Source organism: Netta rufina (assembly GCF_964035555.1).
Source record: "Netta rufina genome assembly, chromosome: 2".
In the NCBI taxonomy this organism is placed as follows: Eukaryota; Metazoa; Chordata; class Aves; order Anseriformes; family Anatidae; genus Netta; species Netta rufina.
In genome coordinates this window covers 1,178,845-1,194,154 of record NC_140124.1, presented here as the reverse complement: position 1 = coordinate 1,194,154, position 15,310 = coordinate 1,178,845, and the positions used below count along the sequence as shown (strand labels likewise).

Below are 15,310 nucleotides of genomic sequence, written 5' to 3'. Positions count from 1 at the left end.
TCACTCACACCGTGTCCAACAACCAGCAAACGATCCCAAGGAGGAGCTCAGTGAGGGCAGAGTACATCTGCACTGTGGGCTATCTCCCAGACCTTGATCTCTATGAAGATTCAAAAGGGAACTGTGCAGACTCAGCAAAATTATTTAAAGCAAGGGCTCATCGTCAACAAAATTTGGCCCTGGGGAACAGAACATCCCGTAGACTCAAACATCTCCTAAATTTTATGTAAGCACTGCTGCTGACAGGCCCTACATGACAGTCCTTGAGGCTGAAGGGCTCTTGTACGGGCAGCAGCAGGGCAGGTTTCAACTCCTGTGCTGCCAATTTTGTCCTAGGCATTCCTCGGGGAAATCTGTGCAGCACCGAGCAGCTCGTTTAGTCCTCAGATCTGCTCAATCCAAGGCAGCTTTGCCAAAACTGCCAGAGGGGTTTCACAGTTGGTACCAGTTGAATTACTGCTTTCTGGAAAGCAAAACACTCAAACTCCACGCACCGGGAACTGGGTCAAAACAGACCTACTGGGCCTTGGCTGCAACAGTTGACAGCTCGGTGTGCAGATGAAGCCATCATCAGAGGAACTCCCACTGGCAGCTTTGGGTATTATATTTACTTTTTTTTTTATATATATAAAGAAAGAAACAGCACTGATAGCGCTTTATTTCCCTGAAGCACAGCAAGTTTTTTCCCCAAAGCAGCATTCTGCTTTTCTATAGCACCTTCAGAGGATGCCAAAATACTCTAAAGCACAAGAAAATGGGGATTAAACAAAAAGTTAGCAATAAAAAGAGCAGAGAAAAGAGCTAACTTGTCCAGAATAAGGGATCCCTAATGTAAAAATAGCACAGCTCCAGCTCCCTACCTGGAGTCGTATCGCTGGAGGCCCAGTGTGACAGTGTACGACACCACTCGCTTCCTGTTGTACAGATTCACCCCGCTGTATTTTCCAGGGAGTCCAAACAGCAGATCTGCAAAAACACAGGATGAACAAAACGTTACGATAACAGAAAAAGAGGCAAAAAAAAAAGATAAAGATGGAGCACCTCTTCTCCATGGAGCCCAGAGGCAATGGGAACAAATTAAGATGAGGGATGTTTTCTCAAACATAAGAAAAAACTTCCTGTGGTGGTTGGCTATCATCATCTTCTCCCTGACCTGGCAGTCCACAGCAGATGAAGTCTGCCCTCTAATCCTAACCCATAAACTCTCAGCTAGCTCATCACCCAGCCCTAAGCAAAGCTCCAAGCACTCCATAAAGGGCAACTCTCCTCGCCCTCCCAGCTTGTCCTTGCTGAGGAGCTTGTGCCCACCCCCAGCAGCACTCCAGCACTGCGAGCTGCCCACCTCACCTCTGTGATCCCACTGAGATCGCGGCCCTCCAGCTGCACACACACCCCTAATTCCTCCTGTTTGTTCCTCATGCTGTGTGTTCAAGGAAGTATCACATCGCAAAGGACTATTAAATGTCTCGCCTGTTAATCTGGTGTGCTGAATGAAGGCTTAAATCACAATGATGAACACTACCTCTACGTCCAGGAATTCCCAGGATATTGTGGACCTCTATCTTGCTTGTGAATGAGCTGTCAAAGAGAGGCTCCATGTGCTCCAAACCACAGCGTGCATACGTTATGGATGCTCAAGAAATAACCTTTAAAACAAACTTGCTTTATGGATATAAAGTCCCTTTTTAGACCTGTCACATTAACAGGCTTCCTGATACCTACAAAATTCCTTTCAAAACAAAGGAACAGCATTTCCCCTGGCCTTGTGGAATCACTGAACAATAAGATCCCAGACATGGTCAGACTTTCTTTTTTTTTTTTTAATTAAGAAAGCAAAAATACTTTCATGAAATCCAGTGTCGTCTCAGGGCATATGAAGGCAAACGACAGCAAAAGCACAAGAGGGAGCAGGATGAATGTTTGCCTGTGACAATGAGGCAGTCTTTGAATACAACAGACAACGGCACAAGGGAAAAAGGCCACAGCATATCTAGAGTAAGAAGAACAAAAAGGCTTGGACAACTCACCTGTTATTTTTACACCTATAGAAAGGGGGCTTCTTTGGCACTTCACGCTCTTACCTTTGAGAGTAGCTGATGTCTGTAGAGTCTTTGGTTCATGCTGGTGGATGGTTTTGATAATATCTGGGTCGGCGTTGAATCGCTCTCGGTCATTCTGCCAGAAGTTCCCCGGAGACAGTAACAGACAGCCATGCTCGGGGAGCAGATTCCGCAGCTTCTTGAGGCCAGGGAGGAGGTCCGTAACCTGAAGGCAAACTTCCTCCAAGCTCTTGACACCAGAACTGAAATGCAAACAAAGATTAGACGCCGCTGTGCACGTTACAACTTTCACAATCAGGCAGAGCTGCTGAGATGAACACCCCAAGGAGCTTCAGCACCACGTTACTGCTCTTGTCCTAATAACAAAGGATTGGGAGCCTCAGGACACAGCCTGGGACCTCACCATAACAGTGTGCAAACTCCAGAACCCTGTTATCATTTCTCTGCATGCTTTATGGCCTCATAGCTTTCCTAGATGCCACAATTTTCAGTTCCACGTTTCAGATACCTCCAGTCTACAGAGAAACTGTCTCCCTGGAGTTCTTAAAAGACCTTCAACTCTTCTGCATATTTCTTTCCACATATGTTGAATGCCTGAGGTGGATAATTTAAGGTGTAGATTTGTCCCAGAACTTCCTGCTAGCACCATTACATAATCCTTATCAACTATTAACTCAGGAAAGACTCAGCTTGGGCTTACAATAGCATCTGACTGTGACTGCTCAGTTACAAAACCCACCAGCACACCATTTGGCCAGACGAGCCAGAGCAGCTGATCCAAAAGAGAACACTTCCCTCACCGTGGCATGGGCAACCAGAGGGGTTTGCGCAAGAAGAGTATATTTAACAAAGGCTAATTTAAGACATTGGAGGCCAGTTTTCCCTGGCTTCAGCCCCACGGATTACAGAGAAGGTGTTGGAGTCCTATTTTAAAATGCCTTCTCTAGAGGATTTTTTTCCTATCATGACTGCAGAGAGAAAATATGGAACCCAACCGACGATGACTGAGTTATGACTTTGTCAGCTCTCCCTCCAAAATCTGTACCTTGTCATTACAGGGTAAGCTACCTGGAAAAGTCACATCTGTCAAGATAAAATACTAGAGAATATGCTAGAAAATACTGTGTTCATAGGAACAGAAGCTTTCTAAAAGAGAATCCAAAAGGCCTGATGCTGTGACCCCTCCGATAACAGCCCCAGGCAGAGTAAGGAGACTACTGTTTTATATTTAGGCTTTAACTAACTTTGAAACATAACAGCAATAGCTTTTTATACTGCACAAAAGCCTGTAAGAGTTCTTATTTGTGAAGCAAGTCCAATATAAGTTGTAGATGCAGAGATGAATACCAAAAATAATGAATCGAGCCAAAGCTTGCTACACTACAACAAATATTGCTGATGCAAATATAATCACCTTGTGTTTCCTGTCCAGTTGTCAGCAATCATCAGCTGCTTCTGTCCCACGTTAGTATAAAAGTATGCTTTTTTTGTCATATGAAGAAAATCAGATGCGCTTAACTTTGATACTGACAAAGCAACCGATGGGAAGGAACTTCTGGGTAATTTCAGAATTTCTCTCAAAGCTAGTTGTTTCCTGAAATATGCAAGTCTGACACCAAATGGAAGACCTTATCCCAGGTCTAAGTGCCTAAATCCCTACCTAGCCTTCTCCTTCTGGTGGCTGTGTAAGTTTAATGTTGCTTCCACACTGCCTCATTGCTCACCAAGGGTAACACAGCAAGACAATGAGCAGATGACACACATACCAGGAGCAAGTTGTTTCTCACCTGTAATTGGCAGCTATGCACAGATAATATCTAAAGATACACATGTGATAAAGGAAGACATGAAAACAGAAAGAATGTCAGTGCCAAGGCTCTGAGAGCTGCTAGCAAAAGCTCTATATTTAACAGCAGGAGTGGCATTTCTAAATATTATCAGAGAAAGCAGATGGCTATCTCACGAGGATTGGTTTTAAAAAAGGACAAATCATCAGGTAGAGTGGTTAAGGGAACACTCAAAAATGAAGCAATGAAGGATGCTGCCAGGGAAGCAGGAAACGAACGAAGAGCAGATGTTCCCTAGCTATGTGAATCAGAGGACAAAGAATGAAGAGAGCTCCTGGCTAAAAAGCTAGGAGATGATCAAAGGCTCTAATCTCACCATTTTTCACCACGCTTGGCCTGTTGTCGGTATCATTATTCTCACTGAACAAAGAAAGAGAAGGAGGAAAAGCCTTTCTGTCTTTGGAAAGTCAACCAGCCAAGAACTTGTCAACACACAGAAACTTGGAGCTCAAAGGGAAACACATTATAAAAAACAGAAGCAAATTAACATGTGCAAAATGTATTCTTGGTTTTCAAAGTGAGAATATGCCAAACTAATCAGAGTGATCCCTTTTTTTTTTAATACTTGACTTCTTAGATAAAGAAAGCACAGCAGATCTCATCTACTCAGGCCCAATCAGGCTTTTGATTCAGCACCATGCAGAAAATGCTTTAGATCATGGGAAAGATAGAAGTTAGCACAAAAAATGTAATTCAGTGAAGAAATGGGTTAACAGGAAAATGGCCATGGGGCTGCTGAAAGGGCAACTGCTGGTCTTGAAGAAAACAAAGTGGAATTTTTCATGGACAGCTCGGAGAACCAGTATTTATTTTATATTTTTATTGAAAACCTTGGAATAAGATATAGAGACATCTGTCAAGGACAGAAAATAAAGCAACACTGCTAACACAGAAAGGGAACAGAGTATCTGAAATGGATGTTGTAAGGGCTGGGCTAAATTTAATACCGTTTCTATTAACTGTACAAAGTGCAAGGCCGTGTACTTGGGAACTAAAAAAAAAAATTCTGCTATCAGGTAGGAGCTCATCAGCTGGAAATGATAAAAAGCGAGATGGACATGGAGGCATCAATCAATCACCTGACAAATGCTGATGTGATTGGCCATGAAAAAGGGACTTGCAACCTCCCTGTATTTCAGAAAAGTCATTTCCATGGAAAATGAGGTAAAAAGAGACTTCAGTGAGAATCCTGTGTACAATTCTCATCTCCTGAACAGGGGAGATGCAGTAAGAACAGTGCAGGGAAGAGCAACCAGGCTGACAAAGTGAACACAGAACCATCTTAACGGCGTATGTTGAGAGTTTCCTAAATTTAGTTTAACAAACAAGGATGCAGGGTGGGGAGAATGAGTTTTCCCAGTAAATATCTGGAAGCAGAGGAGAGCTATTTTTGCACGAAGGCTGCATCAGGACAAAACCAAGCAGGTATAAACTAGTCCTAAACACTGCCAAAAGTGGAAAGTCAGGAGAAGGTTCCTGACCATGCAAAACTGTAGAAGAATAAGCATGGTGGGGCCAAATGAACCTGCTTTAATATAAACCTCACATGCTTATGAAAAGGATTATGTGAAACTGCTACCTGCTATAAAAGGTATAACCTCAGAGGACCATTCCAGACCTCTCTGCCTAAGACTCTGACCGGAGGGTTCCTGACAATTATCAGTAATTAAAGAACAGGCAAGTCCTCTAGCACGAAAGCTAAAGTGCTGTACCTGCAGGAGGGATATGCCACCACTGCTCGGCAGCGACCTCTCATTTTATTTTGAGAATCTGACACACTCAAAGCTAATAATCAGATTTAGGAGGAATAATTTAGAAGACGTGCGTGCACAGCAGCGGGGGGGGTCTGCCTCCTCCACAAATCCTTGACAAACAGTAACTACCTGTCTCTCAGGGCATGGTTTCTGATCTCCTCCACGAGCTGGAAGACGCGGGACAGCGGCGAACGGAACACATCCACGGCGAGGAAGTTCTTCTGCCATGGGGAGACGGTAGCTTTCACAAAGATCTGCTGAATGTAGGCCACAGGAGCACCAACATACTGTGGGGAAAACCAGAGGGAGAATGAAAACACATGGTGAGTGGGAAGCTGCTTAGCAGAATTAGATCACAGCTTGGCAACCTTTCAGGAAGGGGTTTGCCAGACTATATTTTTCTTTCCCAAGTTAAGAGGTGAAACATGGCAGTAGTAACCTAAGGAGAACAAAAAGAGTCTGTTTCTCACAGAGGCAAACTGCCACTGACCATTCTGTCATCGGTATATTGTGCTTCTGTGTGAGGCAGAGGCTCCCAGATCCTGCTGAATTTGGAAGGAAAGGCAGCCGCGGGGACTCGCTGCCTCTCACAGATGCCTCTCCCACACGGTGGTTCCCCCAACCTGTGCTGATCCTGCTGCGTGCCATTTAATTCTTCCTGGTCTGTGTGCCCAGGCTGCTGTCCCCTGCTCTAGGGGCTGCAGTGCTGGCAGAATTTTGGGCTCAATTAGCAGCACTAGGCAAGGAAGCAGGAGATTTAATCAGCCAGCATCAACCTGAGATAACAGCATAAAGCAAAAAGCTTCTCGGTTAAACGATATCAATCACAATGAGAAGAGCACACGTGGGGAGAGTGGAGAGCTGGAGGCATCAAAAACATCAAGCCAACAGCCAATTTCCACTCCACAGAGACCCTGGAATGAAAAGGAACAATGCAGGCTACAAAGGATCATTTTCCAATTGGTTCCTGATGTCTTGGACCTATTCTCAGCCTTCCTGGAAAGCATCAGGACTCCATCCCGTTCATGCAAAAGAAATATTAATTCCTTACCTTTGAACATTAGGTTATAAATCCAGCTTACCTGCATGATAGGTACCAGTCAAGTGGTAGCTGCTCTAGGGAGACTGCATGCCTTCGTTTGGCATTAGGAAACTGGGCCCTGCTATCCCAGAACCCTTCATTAAATGTATTTAAAACCTAATAACGCTTCATAAAATCTACTGCTTGCCTTAGGACAAGGTTATCTGCGTTAATCCTTGAAAAACGGGCCCTTAAATTGCATTTCACAGCTTTCGTGGAATGGTTTGGGTTGGAAGGGACCTTAAAGATGATTTAATTCCAAACCCCTGCCATGCCCAGGGCCCCCTGTCCCCAGCCCCATCCAGCCTGGCCTTGGGCACTGGGGGCAGCCTGCGCCAGGCCTCACCGCCCTCACTGTGAAAGTTTTTGACTATCTAACCTAAATCTGCCCTCTTTTACCTTAAAACCATCACCCCGTGTCCTATCCCTACACCCCCTGCCCAAGCTTCCCTCCCAGCCCTCCTGCAGGCCCTGAAGGCCGCTGTGAGGTCTCCCCGGGGCCTTCTCCTCTCCAGGCTGAGCAACCCCAGGCCTCTCCTCCCAGCAGAGCTGCTCCAGCTCCTTCATTTTCACGCCCACACCAAAGCCGTACCCAGTCAGGGCGCTCGCCGAGGTCTCCTTGCTGCGAGACGGGGTCTGGAGAGGGTGGAAAATAATCCTTCACCGGGGTGCTGTACTCCACGGGCCCCGTTCCAGGTAACGGCAGCTTAAGCAGCGGGTAGCTACGATGAAGACAGAAGTGAGAAACATCATGCTTGTTTTTTTATTTTTTTAAACCAGTTCTCCTTGCAGGAACGCACCTAAATTATTAATTATCACCCAAAAGTTAGTGCTACAGCACAGCCATGGCTCAGCGATTCCCCAGCCTGCACAGAAATGAGATGAGGACTGTACTTAGGTGGCCACTTTCCTACCCAAACCCCATCCTAATCACCTGCTTTTCCTCATTAAAACCCGAACCCTTTCCAGTATTTGTCGCTAACTTCATTTCACCAGCAGCAAGCAGACACCAAAGCAGCTCTGTGATATTTATCTTCCTTGGCCCCTACGACCTGCGGGTCACCGCAGCAGCTATTGCACAACGAATGCACGAAACTAGCTCAAAACTGTGGTTTTGGGGAGTTTAGGATACCGGTGTCAGCTCCAGGGGTCTCTAAAGTCACTAAAAGCATGTCAGGAAAAAGCAAGATTGCTGTTACACAGGCAGTGCCCAGAGAGTTGGAAGGGGAAGGGATGAAACAGAGCGGAGATCCCAGCTCCACGCCAACCCTGATACCAGAGAGACTGCATTAACAAAGACTTTTAAGGTTAAAACTGCTAAAATTATCTATTGTAAACCTTTAACTCCTCCTTAGAAGAATTCTTAATGAATTAATGAGTAAAAGGGATTGAATTGCACAGAATCAGGGAACACTCTGGAAGTGGGAGAAAGGGGGGTACTTAATCCCCACCAGAAGAATCCTTATTAGTTTGTCATTTTTATTGTTTTTCTTAGTTATTATTTCTTAATTATTATAGGGGTATATAAATATATATAGGAACGATGTATTTTATTTTAGTAATACCTATTCTCAATGGATTAGTGGTAGGATGGAGGGAAAAATCAGCATTTCCAATGAACCCAGAACATCTCTCGAGTTCTATCTCGAAATAATTGTTGGATTTGCACCCAGATGCCTGGAAAGACTGAAGAGGCCTTGTCCCTGATCGCTGTTTCCAGCAGCAACTGTGTCTGGATCCTCTAAATTTCTAAAAATGACAGATCAAGCACAGTCCTAGGAAGGAACAGATTTTGAAGCTGAGCTCCCTGCACATAATCCTGGCTACGACTTACCGTGTTATCAAAGGTGCCTTTTAAACAATGCTAGAAACTCAGGGGGCAACAGTACTGACCCTGGGTGTGGAAATAGCCATGAAGTAGGGAATAATCCGTACTGTACTGAATATGGTAGCCACGGGAATGCTGATATACATAACACACACCAGGTACAAGATGAGAATCCTGTAACCAGACAGCCTGTCCCAAATGGCAAGGGGTGGTACTGGCTATAGAAATACAATAAAGCCAGGAAAAAGCGGCCCCTAGGATGGAAAGGAGCTTAAACCATGGAGGTGATAATTCCAGATTTAACTATCATTGAAGACCCACAAAGCCAAAGCCCCCTTGAGACCACACGCAGAATTAAGTGGACCCCAGACAATCCTTTAGTAAAATTCTCTAGCTTTTTACAGTTTTGCAAGGTGGTTTTTACCTTGGTTAATGGTGAGCAAATTAGAAAAAGCTATTGTAAATATGTTGAAGAACTGGAAAATAAGTTTGGTAAGTTTGCAAAAATAGTACTCTAGAATCAAATAGTGTTAGATTTATTAATAACCTCATAAGGCGGAGCATGCACAGTAATTAATACTAGTTATGTATGTATATATGTAGATCAAATGGGATGAATTTGACTGACCTCAAAATATTTGGGGAAAAAAAAACAAAACACAACAAGATCCTGCATAGAGTAGCTCAAGGTGACACTTCCTGGGGTTTTAGAAACATTTGGCAGAAAGTAATTTCGTGACTACCTGAATAGAAATGGCTCAAACAACTATTTGTTGGTATTGTAATAAAAATGACATTGAATATCTGTCATCCCCCGTGACATCCGAAGAAGAGTATTGCACCTTCATGTTGGAAAAAATCAAAAATGCAGTAGGAGAAGAGGTGCAAAACCAACAGTAGGAGTAAGAAAAGAAGTGGGGGGAATTGTGAGAAATTAAGTTGTGTTTTTGCAGTAGAGAATTACTTTTCTGTAGTCCAAGGTAGCTGTGTAGTCATAATGAGGAGAAATGCTCAGTAGGTAAGGGGGCAGTAGAAGGCCTCTCTGTTCCAAAATAAGGTGGAAGCTTGAGAAAAAAAGAGGATGAGCAGTGTGAGAATGGTAAAACAAAGATCACAGGTTCTTAAAACATAAGGAAGGAGGAAAAAAAAAGGAAAAAAGGAGAAATTAAAGGGTTGAAGAAAAATATATTGTATGTATATGGTATAGAGGAGCGTCGAGTAGCTTGTGAACCTGTGGTACTCAGCCAGTGAAACGGGGGGTGATCAGGTGTTGGGTAACAGGGAATAAAAGGTTATGCTGTGTTTATTAAAATGTGCTCCTAATTGGCAGGATGCTGCCATTGCTACCACGAATCAAACAGCTTCACAGAAGGTCCTCTCTGAAGACAATGATTTGGGATTTTTCTCACAGCTATCAGGGCTCCCTTTGTCTGGCGTAGCTGTCAGCGTGGCTGAGCTTTCCTGGCAATAAACACCAAGGCCTTGGCACCGTTTTCCTGCAGGACTCTGCTGTGTCAGGGATTAGCCCCAACCATCCTAAAGGCGAGGTTTGGGGCCAAACAACAAAAGCTGGAAAAGAAGAATGGAAGGGGGAGCAAGGCTCGTTAGGTGTGCTCTGTTGTTAGCCTGACAAAAATGCATCTTATGATTGTTATTTCACTGTGCACTGGGAAGGAAGAGGAAAATAAAGGGGCTGCTGGCAGCAAAACCTGGGGAGAGGCACACAGCGAGCATCCTGCACACAGCTAAAATTAAGAAATAAAGAAATCTAGGTGTGATAAGCAAAGCTGAACGAAGAGGTGACCAGCAGAATGATCTGGTCACTAAATAATTTTGATGCTGATGCCTGAAAAGGGGGCACAAAATCTTAAAAAAGGCCACGAGGAAAACACTTGTGATTCAGAGAACCTAGAAGTCCATTTCTCTGTGTAACCCCTGTAAATTTTAGGGGCTCAGAAGGACAATTCCCTGCATTCCTTATTCCTCTGGCAGGTGCTGGATGGATGCAGGAGGTGCTGGGTGGACGCAGGAGGTGCAGAGGTTCCCTCACCTGGGTTACGAGCAGCAACGTCACCCCGCTGGGATCAGGGAGCACTTGCAGGAGCTGCTGGCAGGGCTGTGGAAGCAGCAGGAACAGCCAGGAGAGTATCAGCAGCCTCCCTCCCCACAGCTGCCTGCACAACACCAACCTGGCCACCACCACTGATGCTCTGGCAGCGGTGGGCACGTCCCGTCAAGCAGTGCTGGATTCTGATGTGCCCTTTCTGTGCTCGAGGCCACGAAGGAAGGCTTTCACGTGCTAGCTTGCATGCCATGGGAACAGAAAAAAGAGCATTCTGTATTTTAAGAAGTAGCCTCTGGAAGTGGCTCGCAGTTGCTCCACGTTGGTTCTCTGCTAGTGGTGTATTTACAGCTCGATAAATGCATTTTTAGCAACAGAAATGGTTGTTTGGAGGAAGTGTGGAGTGGAGGAGGGTGTCGCTGACTTCTCTGTTGAAGTTTCCTCCTGCTGTGTACCTGCTGCTCCTGAACCTCGGCTTTTGCTGCGTGAAGCTGGGAAGGAAGCGAGTTCATCCAACCCCTGGCAGCTCGTACACGGCTTCCAGAAGCATCAGAGGCATCCAAAAATCACAGAAGCATAAAATGTAACCGATGAGAGACTGCCTGACTGCTGCTAATACAAAGGTTTGTTGAGAATCGTGTTTTTTTTTCTGTTGTAGAAGTTATTTAACAAAAAAAGTTCCGTTCAGGGGCAGAAGCCAACCACTCCCATCCTGATGTGCAAGTCACCTCCCAAAACACCAGGCACAGCGACTCCTAACTCCTCTGGCTATTTCTTCATGACCAAGGGACGCGTTCGTTTTGGTTGGCTGTTTTTTTCACCTTAGGATTTTCAAATTTGTCCAAAAAAAAAAAATCCAAAGCACACACGAACGCAATAAAGGAAAGATGAAGCAGCGTTTCTTGGAAGAATCAAGGGCTGTAAAACGAGGGGAAGAACAGAAGGGACATTTCTGATGGCAAAAAGCCCCCCGAGACATCTGTGCACTGCGAATGATCCCATCCTGCTGCAGCTCCCAGGGGAACCCTTACTCCAGCACCCTCGTAGGCTGGTGCTGTGTCACCCTGTCAGCATCCAAATCACATCCAGCACCTCCCCACCACTCCTTTCTTCAAATTATGAATATGGAACAGGAGTGGTGCTGTGAGAAGAGACCCGTATGCTGCCCCCAGTGCGTGTTTTTAATCCAACAGGGGAGGAATTAGGCAGCAAGCAACCCTGCAGGTTATTCAGACTGCCTCCCCCTGCATGATGCAGGATGGCACCACGTTTTCTCTCCCCAGCTTAGAAGTTTCTGCAGGCACATCGATGGGATCCTTGCTCTTCCTCAATATGTCCAGGATACGTGGACACCAAAAGCTGCCTCCTCTTGAGCCAGCTGCAATGGAAATTAATGTTCTCAGTAAGCAAAGGGGGCAGATATTTACTTGTATCACAGTGATGGTTGAGGATTTGGGTTTATGTAGGGTTTTGATAACGTCTGGTGAAAGAAAAAGCAAGGCACAGGTTCTGGTATACACTCACTGCAAATGTTTGGGTGAGATGTTAAAATAGTTCTTGAATTTAGTTAGCCTTAGGTGGGATATCAGCTGATTTAGTCAAAGATACCTGGGACAGCAAACGAAAAAAGTGGAAAAAAAATAGCAAGAAACTCACTAGACCTGCTGTTTTGGACATCAAATGTTAGAGCATCTTTTAAGAGGTACTTAAAAAAAAAAAAAAAAGCAAATAAACAAAAATACCAAGAGCTAATACTAGGTTGTCAGAAGCATCCTGGCTCCCCACAGCCACTGAACAGGGACAGGGAGCTGGGACAAGCCTGGGTCCTCTCCATGTGCACGTCCTACTGCGTGAGAGCTGCTCCAGGTGAATTACAGGACGGCGATTTTTAGCCTCCAGGTTTGCTTCTCCTCGCATTTCTCTCCGTTAGGGATTTTTTTTCACCATCAGGGGAAGAGGTGAACACCGGAGGGGAAAGTTTAGAGACAGGAGAGGGAAAAAAAAGAAGATCCGAAAGAGGCCAGAGGGAAATTCAAAGAGAAGGGCTGGTTTTGAGGAGGGCTCTTTGTAGCTGCTCGTGTCACAGCGCGCCCTGACACCCCTCCTCGAATCCCAAAGGGGAGAAAAACAAATTATCTGCAAGTCAGCAGCGCTGGATTCAAGCAAGAGCAGCTCGCAGTTACCAAGCACGAGGTGGGTTCGAGCAAAAAATGTTCATCCAGCTACTTTACATATTTCCAAGACAGCTTCCAGGGCCAAGATGGAGACCTGCCAGGTCAGCCCGAGGCAGCTGGCAGCGCGACAGGACCGCAAGCCCTACAATTGCATATTCCTCCTTCACAGAATCCAAGTGGAGATCGCCGCCCCCAAAAAGACTTCTGCTGGTGAACACGAAGGAGAGGGGAGCTGCCAGGTCTTAGATAACAGGGAGGGCGGAGATGCAGGGCCCTAAAATAGCTACCGCCTCCACCTCGCGCGCTGCAGAACAAGATTTTTATTGTTTCAGCCCCAAACCAAGCAGCACCAAGACCTGAAATCCCGTCGCTGATGAGAAATCTGACGTTTGACATAAAGGGGTCCTGCCAATGGGTATTGGGGAGCAGATATTTGGCAGCAACAGGTCCCTCTTCAGCCTCACGAAGTGCCCAGACAGTACCTGCTGCTGGATAAATTGTGTTTGTTCAGCGCTGCCTCCCACTGACAGGGCCCTACAAGGTCTGAGCAGCGCACGTACAGCTTCTCCCTGCCCTGTGCTGCCAGTCTGCTTTCTCAGGGCGAGGTCTGGCCACACAGAAGTTGCTCCTCATTTCATCATGCGCTCCCAGGGGCGGCCGTGCTCCCTGGGGAGGTGGAATATGAAGAAGCTGTGGGCAACGCAGCTCCACGGGCTGCCACGAGCCTGTAAGACAGCAAAATGCTTTCAGAAGGGGGTGTACACGTGGCTGTGTGTGCAGACTGCAGCCAGGATGCTGCTGGAGATGTGCAGGGAGCAGCCCCCAGCCCCTCTTGGGGGTGGGCACCAGCTCTGGGGGCTGCTGGAGCAGGGCTGGGACCAGAGGGACCCAGGGGGGCCTCCAGCCTCGGCCACTCCATGGCTCTGTGCTTGTGTAATCGTGGGCCAGGTGGTTTATTCCAGCTTTTAGGAGTTAGCTGAACATCTGAACACGAAGACAGGCTTGGTTTACTGATGTGTTGTGGAAGAAAACGAGAACAGCTGAGCTAATTTCTTCTGTAGCAGGATTTTACCAGCTCGCCTGGATTCTGGGAGCACGCAGGTGCAGACGAAGACAGTTCCACCTCTCTCCCTTTCAAGATTTCGGGATGCAGGCCCCACCCTTGCTTCAGCAATATGCTGCAGCTTAGATGTGGTTATCTGGCTGAATAAATACGCGTAAGGAGGAACAATACAGAGTGTTTCCCTTGTACTCTGCCACCTTCTCTTTTTTCCACACGCTTCGGGGACAGGGAGCGACGTTCCCAACAAGTTGTCACAGCTCCTTCCTTGTTGATAACCGTCGGGATAAAACCCACTGGAGTGGTTTCGTCCTGCAGCAGCCAGCAGCAGGCACCAGGGCAGAGCAGGAGGACGTGGCAAGCACGCAGTGAACAAAACACTCACCGCACGGCAAGTGCGAGACAGCTTCAGCCCGAAGCGAGGTCGTGTAGTAGCTAACAATGCACCCTCCGGATCAGTTCCCAAAATACTTCTGAAGTTTCCTGCTAGTCGGCGAGGTGACTGCTGGCCAACGCCGTTTTCCTGTTGTTGTGAACCATTTCACACAATCTGCCGGGCTGATTAAGAAATTACAGTCCTGCCTTTGGCCTGGGCACCCCGCCCCTCCAAAATAGTAAGATTTCACTGAATCTCATGAAAATACTTACTCAGAAGGATTCTAGTGCAGGGGCAAACTGAAAAGCGACTGAATATCTTGCTCCGGGTTTCTACTGTTGTAATTTTTATCCTTGTGTCAGGGAGTGAGCTTTCAGCAGCTCTAGCTGTGCTAGCCACAGGGCTAACAACTGCACGCAGCCACACGCCACAAATATCAGATTATTCCAGGCAGAGACCTCTCAGACTCGTGCTTATGAGCACCTCACTGAGCTGAACACGTGTTCTAGCACAAGTCAAAGAGCCCAAAATATAATGCAGCTGCTAACTGATAGCATGGCTTTGTTGTAACTGGAGAAAAGTTTTATTTCTCGTTTGAGATGCAGGCACAATCTGTGGACTGCAACGGCAAAGGCACCAGCAAACAGGAGTCGCTCTCCGATCGCTCTGTGGTCCTTGCAGCACGGCTTCCTCTTTCCGTTCGAGAGCACAGAAGATGGCTCATCAGGAAGGAAACGTGGCTGGGGGCAGCACTTCAAACACCTTGAGAAATCAGCACAGCCCTGGCTGCGGAGAAAACTGACAGGGAGCTGAAAGCAGCTCCCGTTGATCATTTGCTTTCTGCAGCTACTTCATAAACTTGTGCCTGTCCGCAGATATCCTGCAAGAGCTCGGCCTCACCACGCTGAAATGCTCGGCTGTTTTAGGGCTGCACCCTGAAGAGTTTGGGTCTCAGTGCTGCTGCTTCCCGAGCCTGAATGAACACCCAGTTCACACCAGTTCACACCAGTTAAGGCAGGGCAGCACGGAACAGGAACTGAAACATCCCCAAAAGGTGTTTCTAGAGAA

The 15,310-nt window shown here is 46.4% G+C and overlaps 1 protein-coding gene across 2 annotated transcripts in view; it reads right to left on the bottom strand.

Annotated features, from left to right (window-relative positions):
- SCAP (SREBF chaperone) overlaps nucleotides 1-15,310 on the bottom strand; it is a 47,636-nt gene that overhangs the window by 18,983 nt on the left and 13,343 nt on the right. For both annotated transcript variants that reach the window (XM_084281971.1, XM_084281970.1), the window contains exons 4-7: nucleotides 7,335-7,464; nucleotides 5,791-5,948; nucleotides 2,082-2,302; nucleotides 861-966 (exon numbers count right to left, since the gene is read on the bottom strand). In XM_084281971.1, the coding sequence (XP_084138097.1) occupies nucleotides 861-966; nucleotides 2,082-2,302; nucleotides 5,791-5,948; nucleotides 7,335-7,464 (615 nt within the window). The remainder of the gene's footprint in view (nucleotides 1-860; nucleotides 967-2,081; nucleotides 2,303-5,790; nucleotides 5,949-7,334; nucleotides 7,465-15,310) is intronic.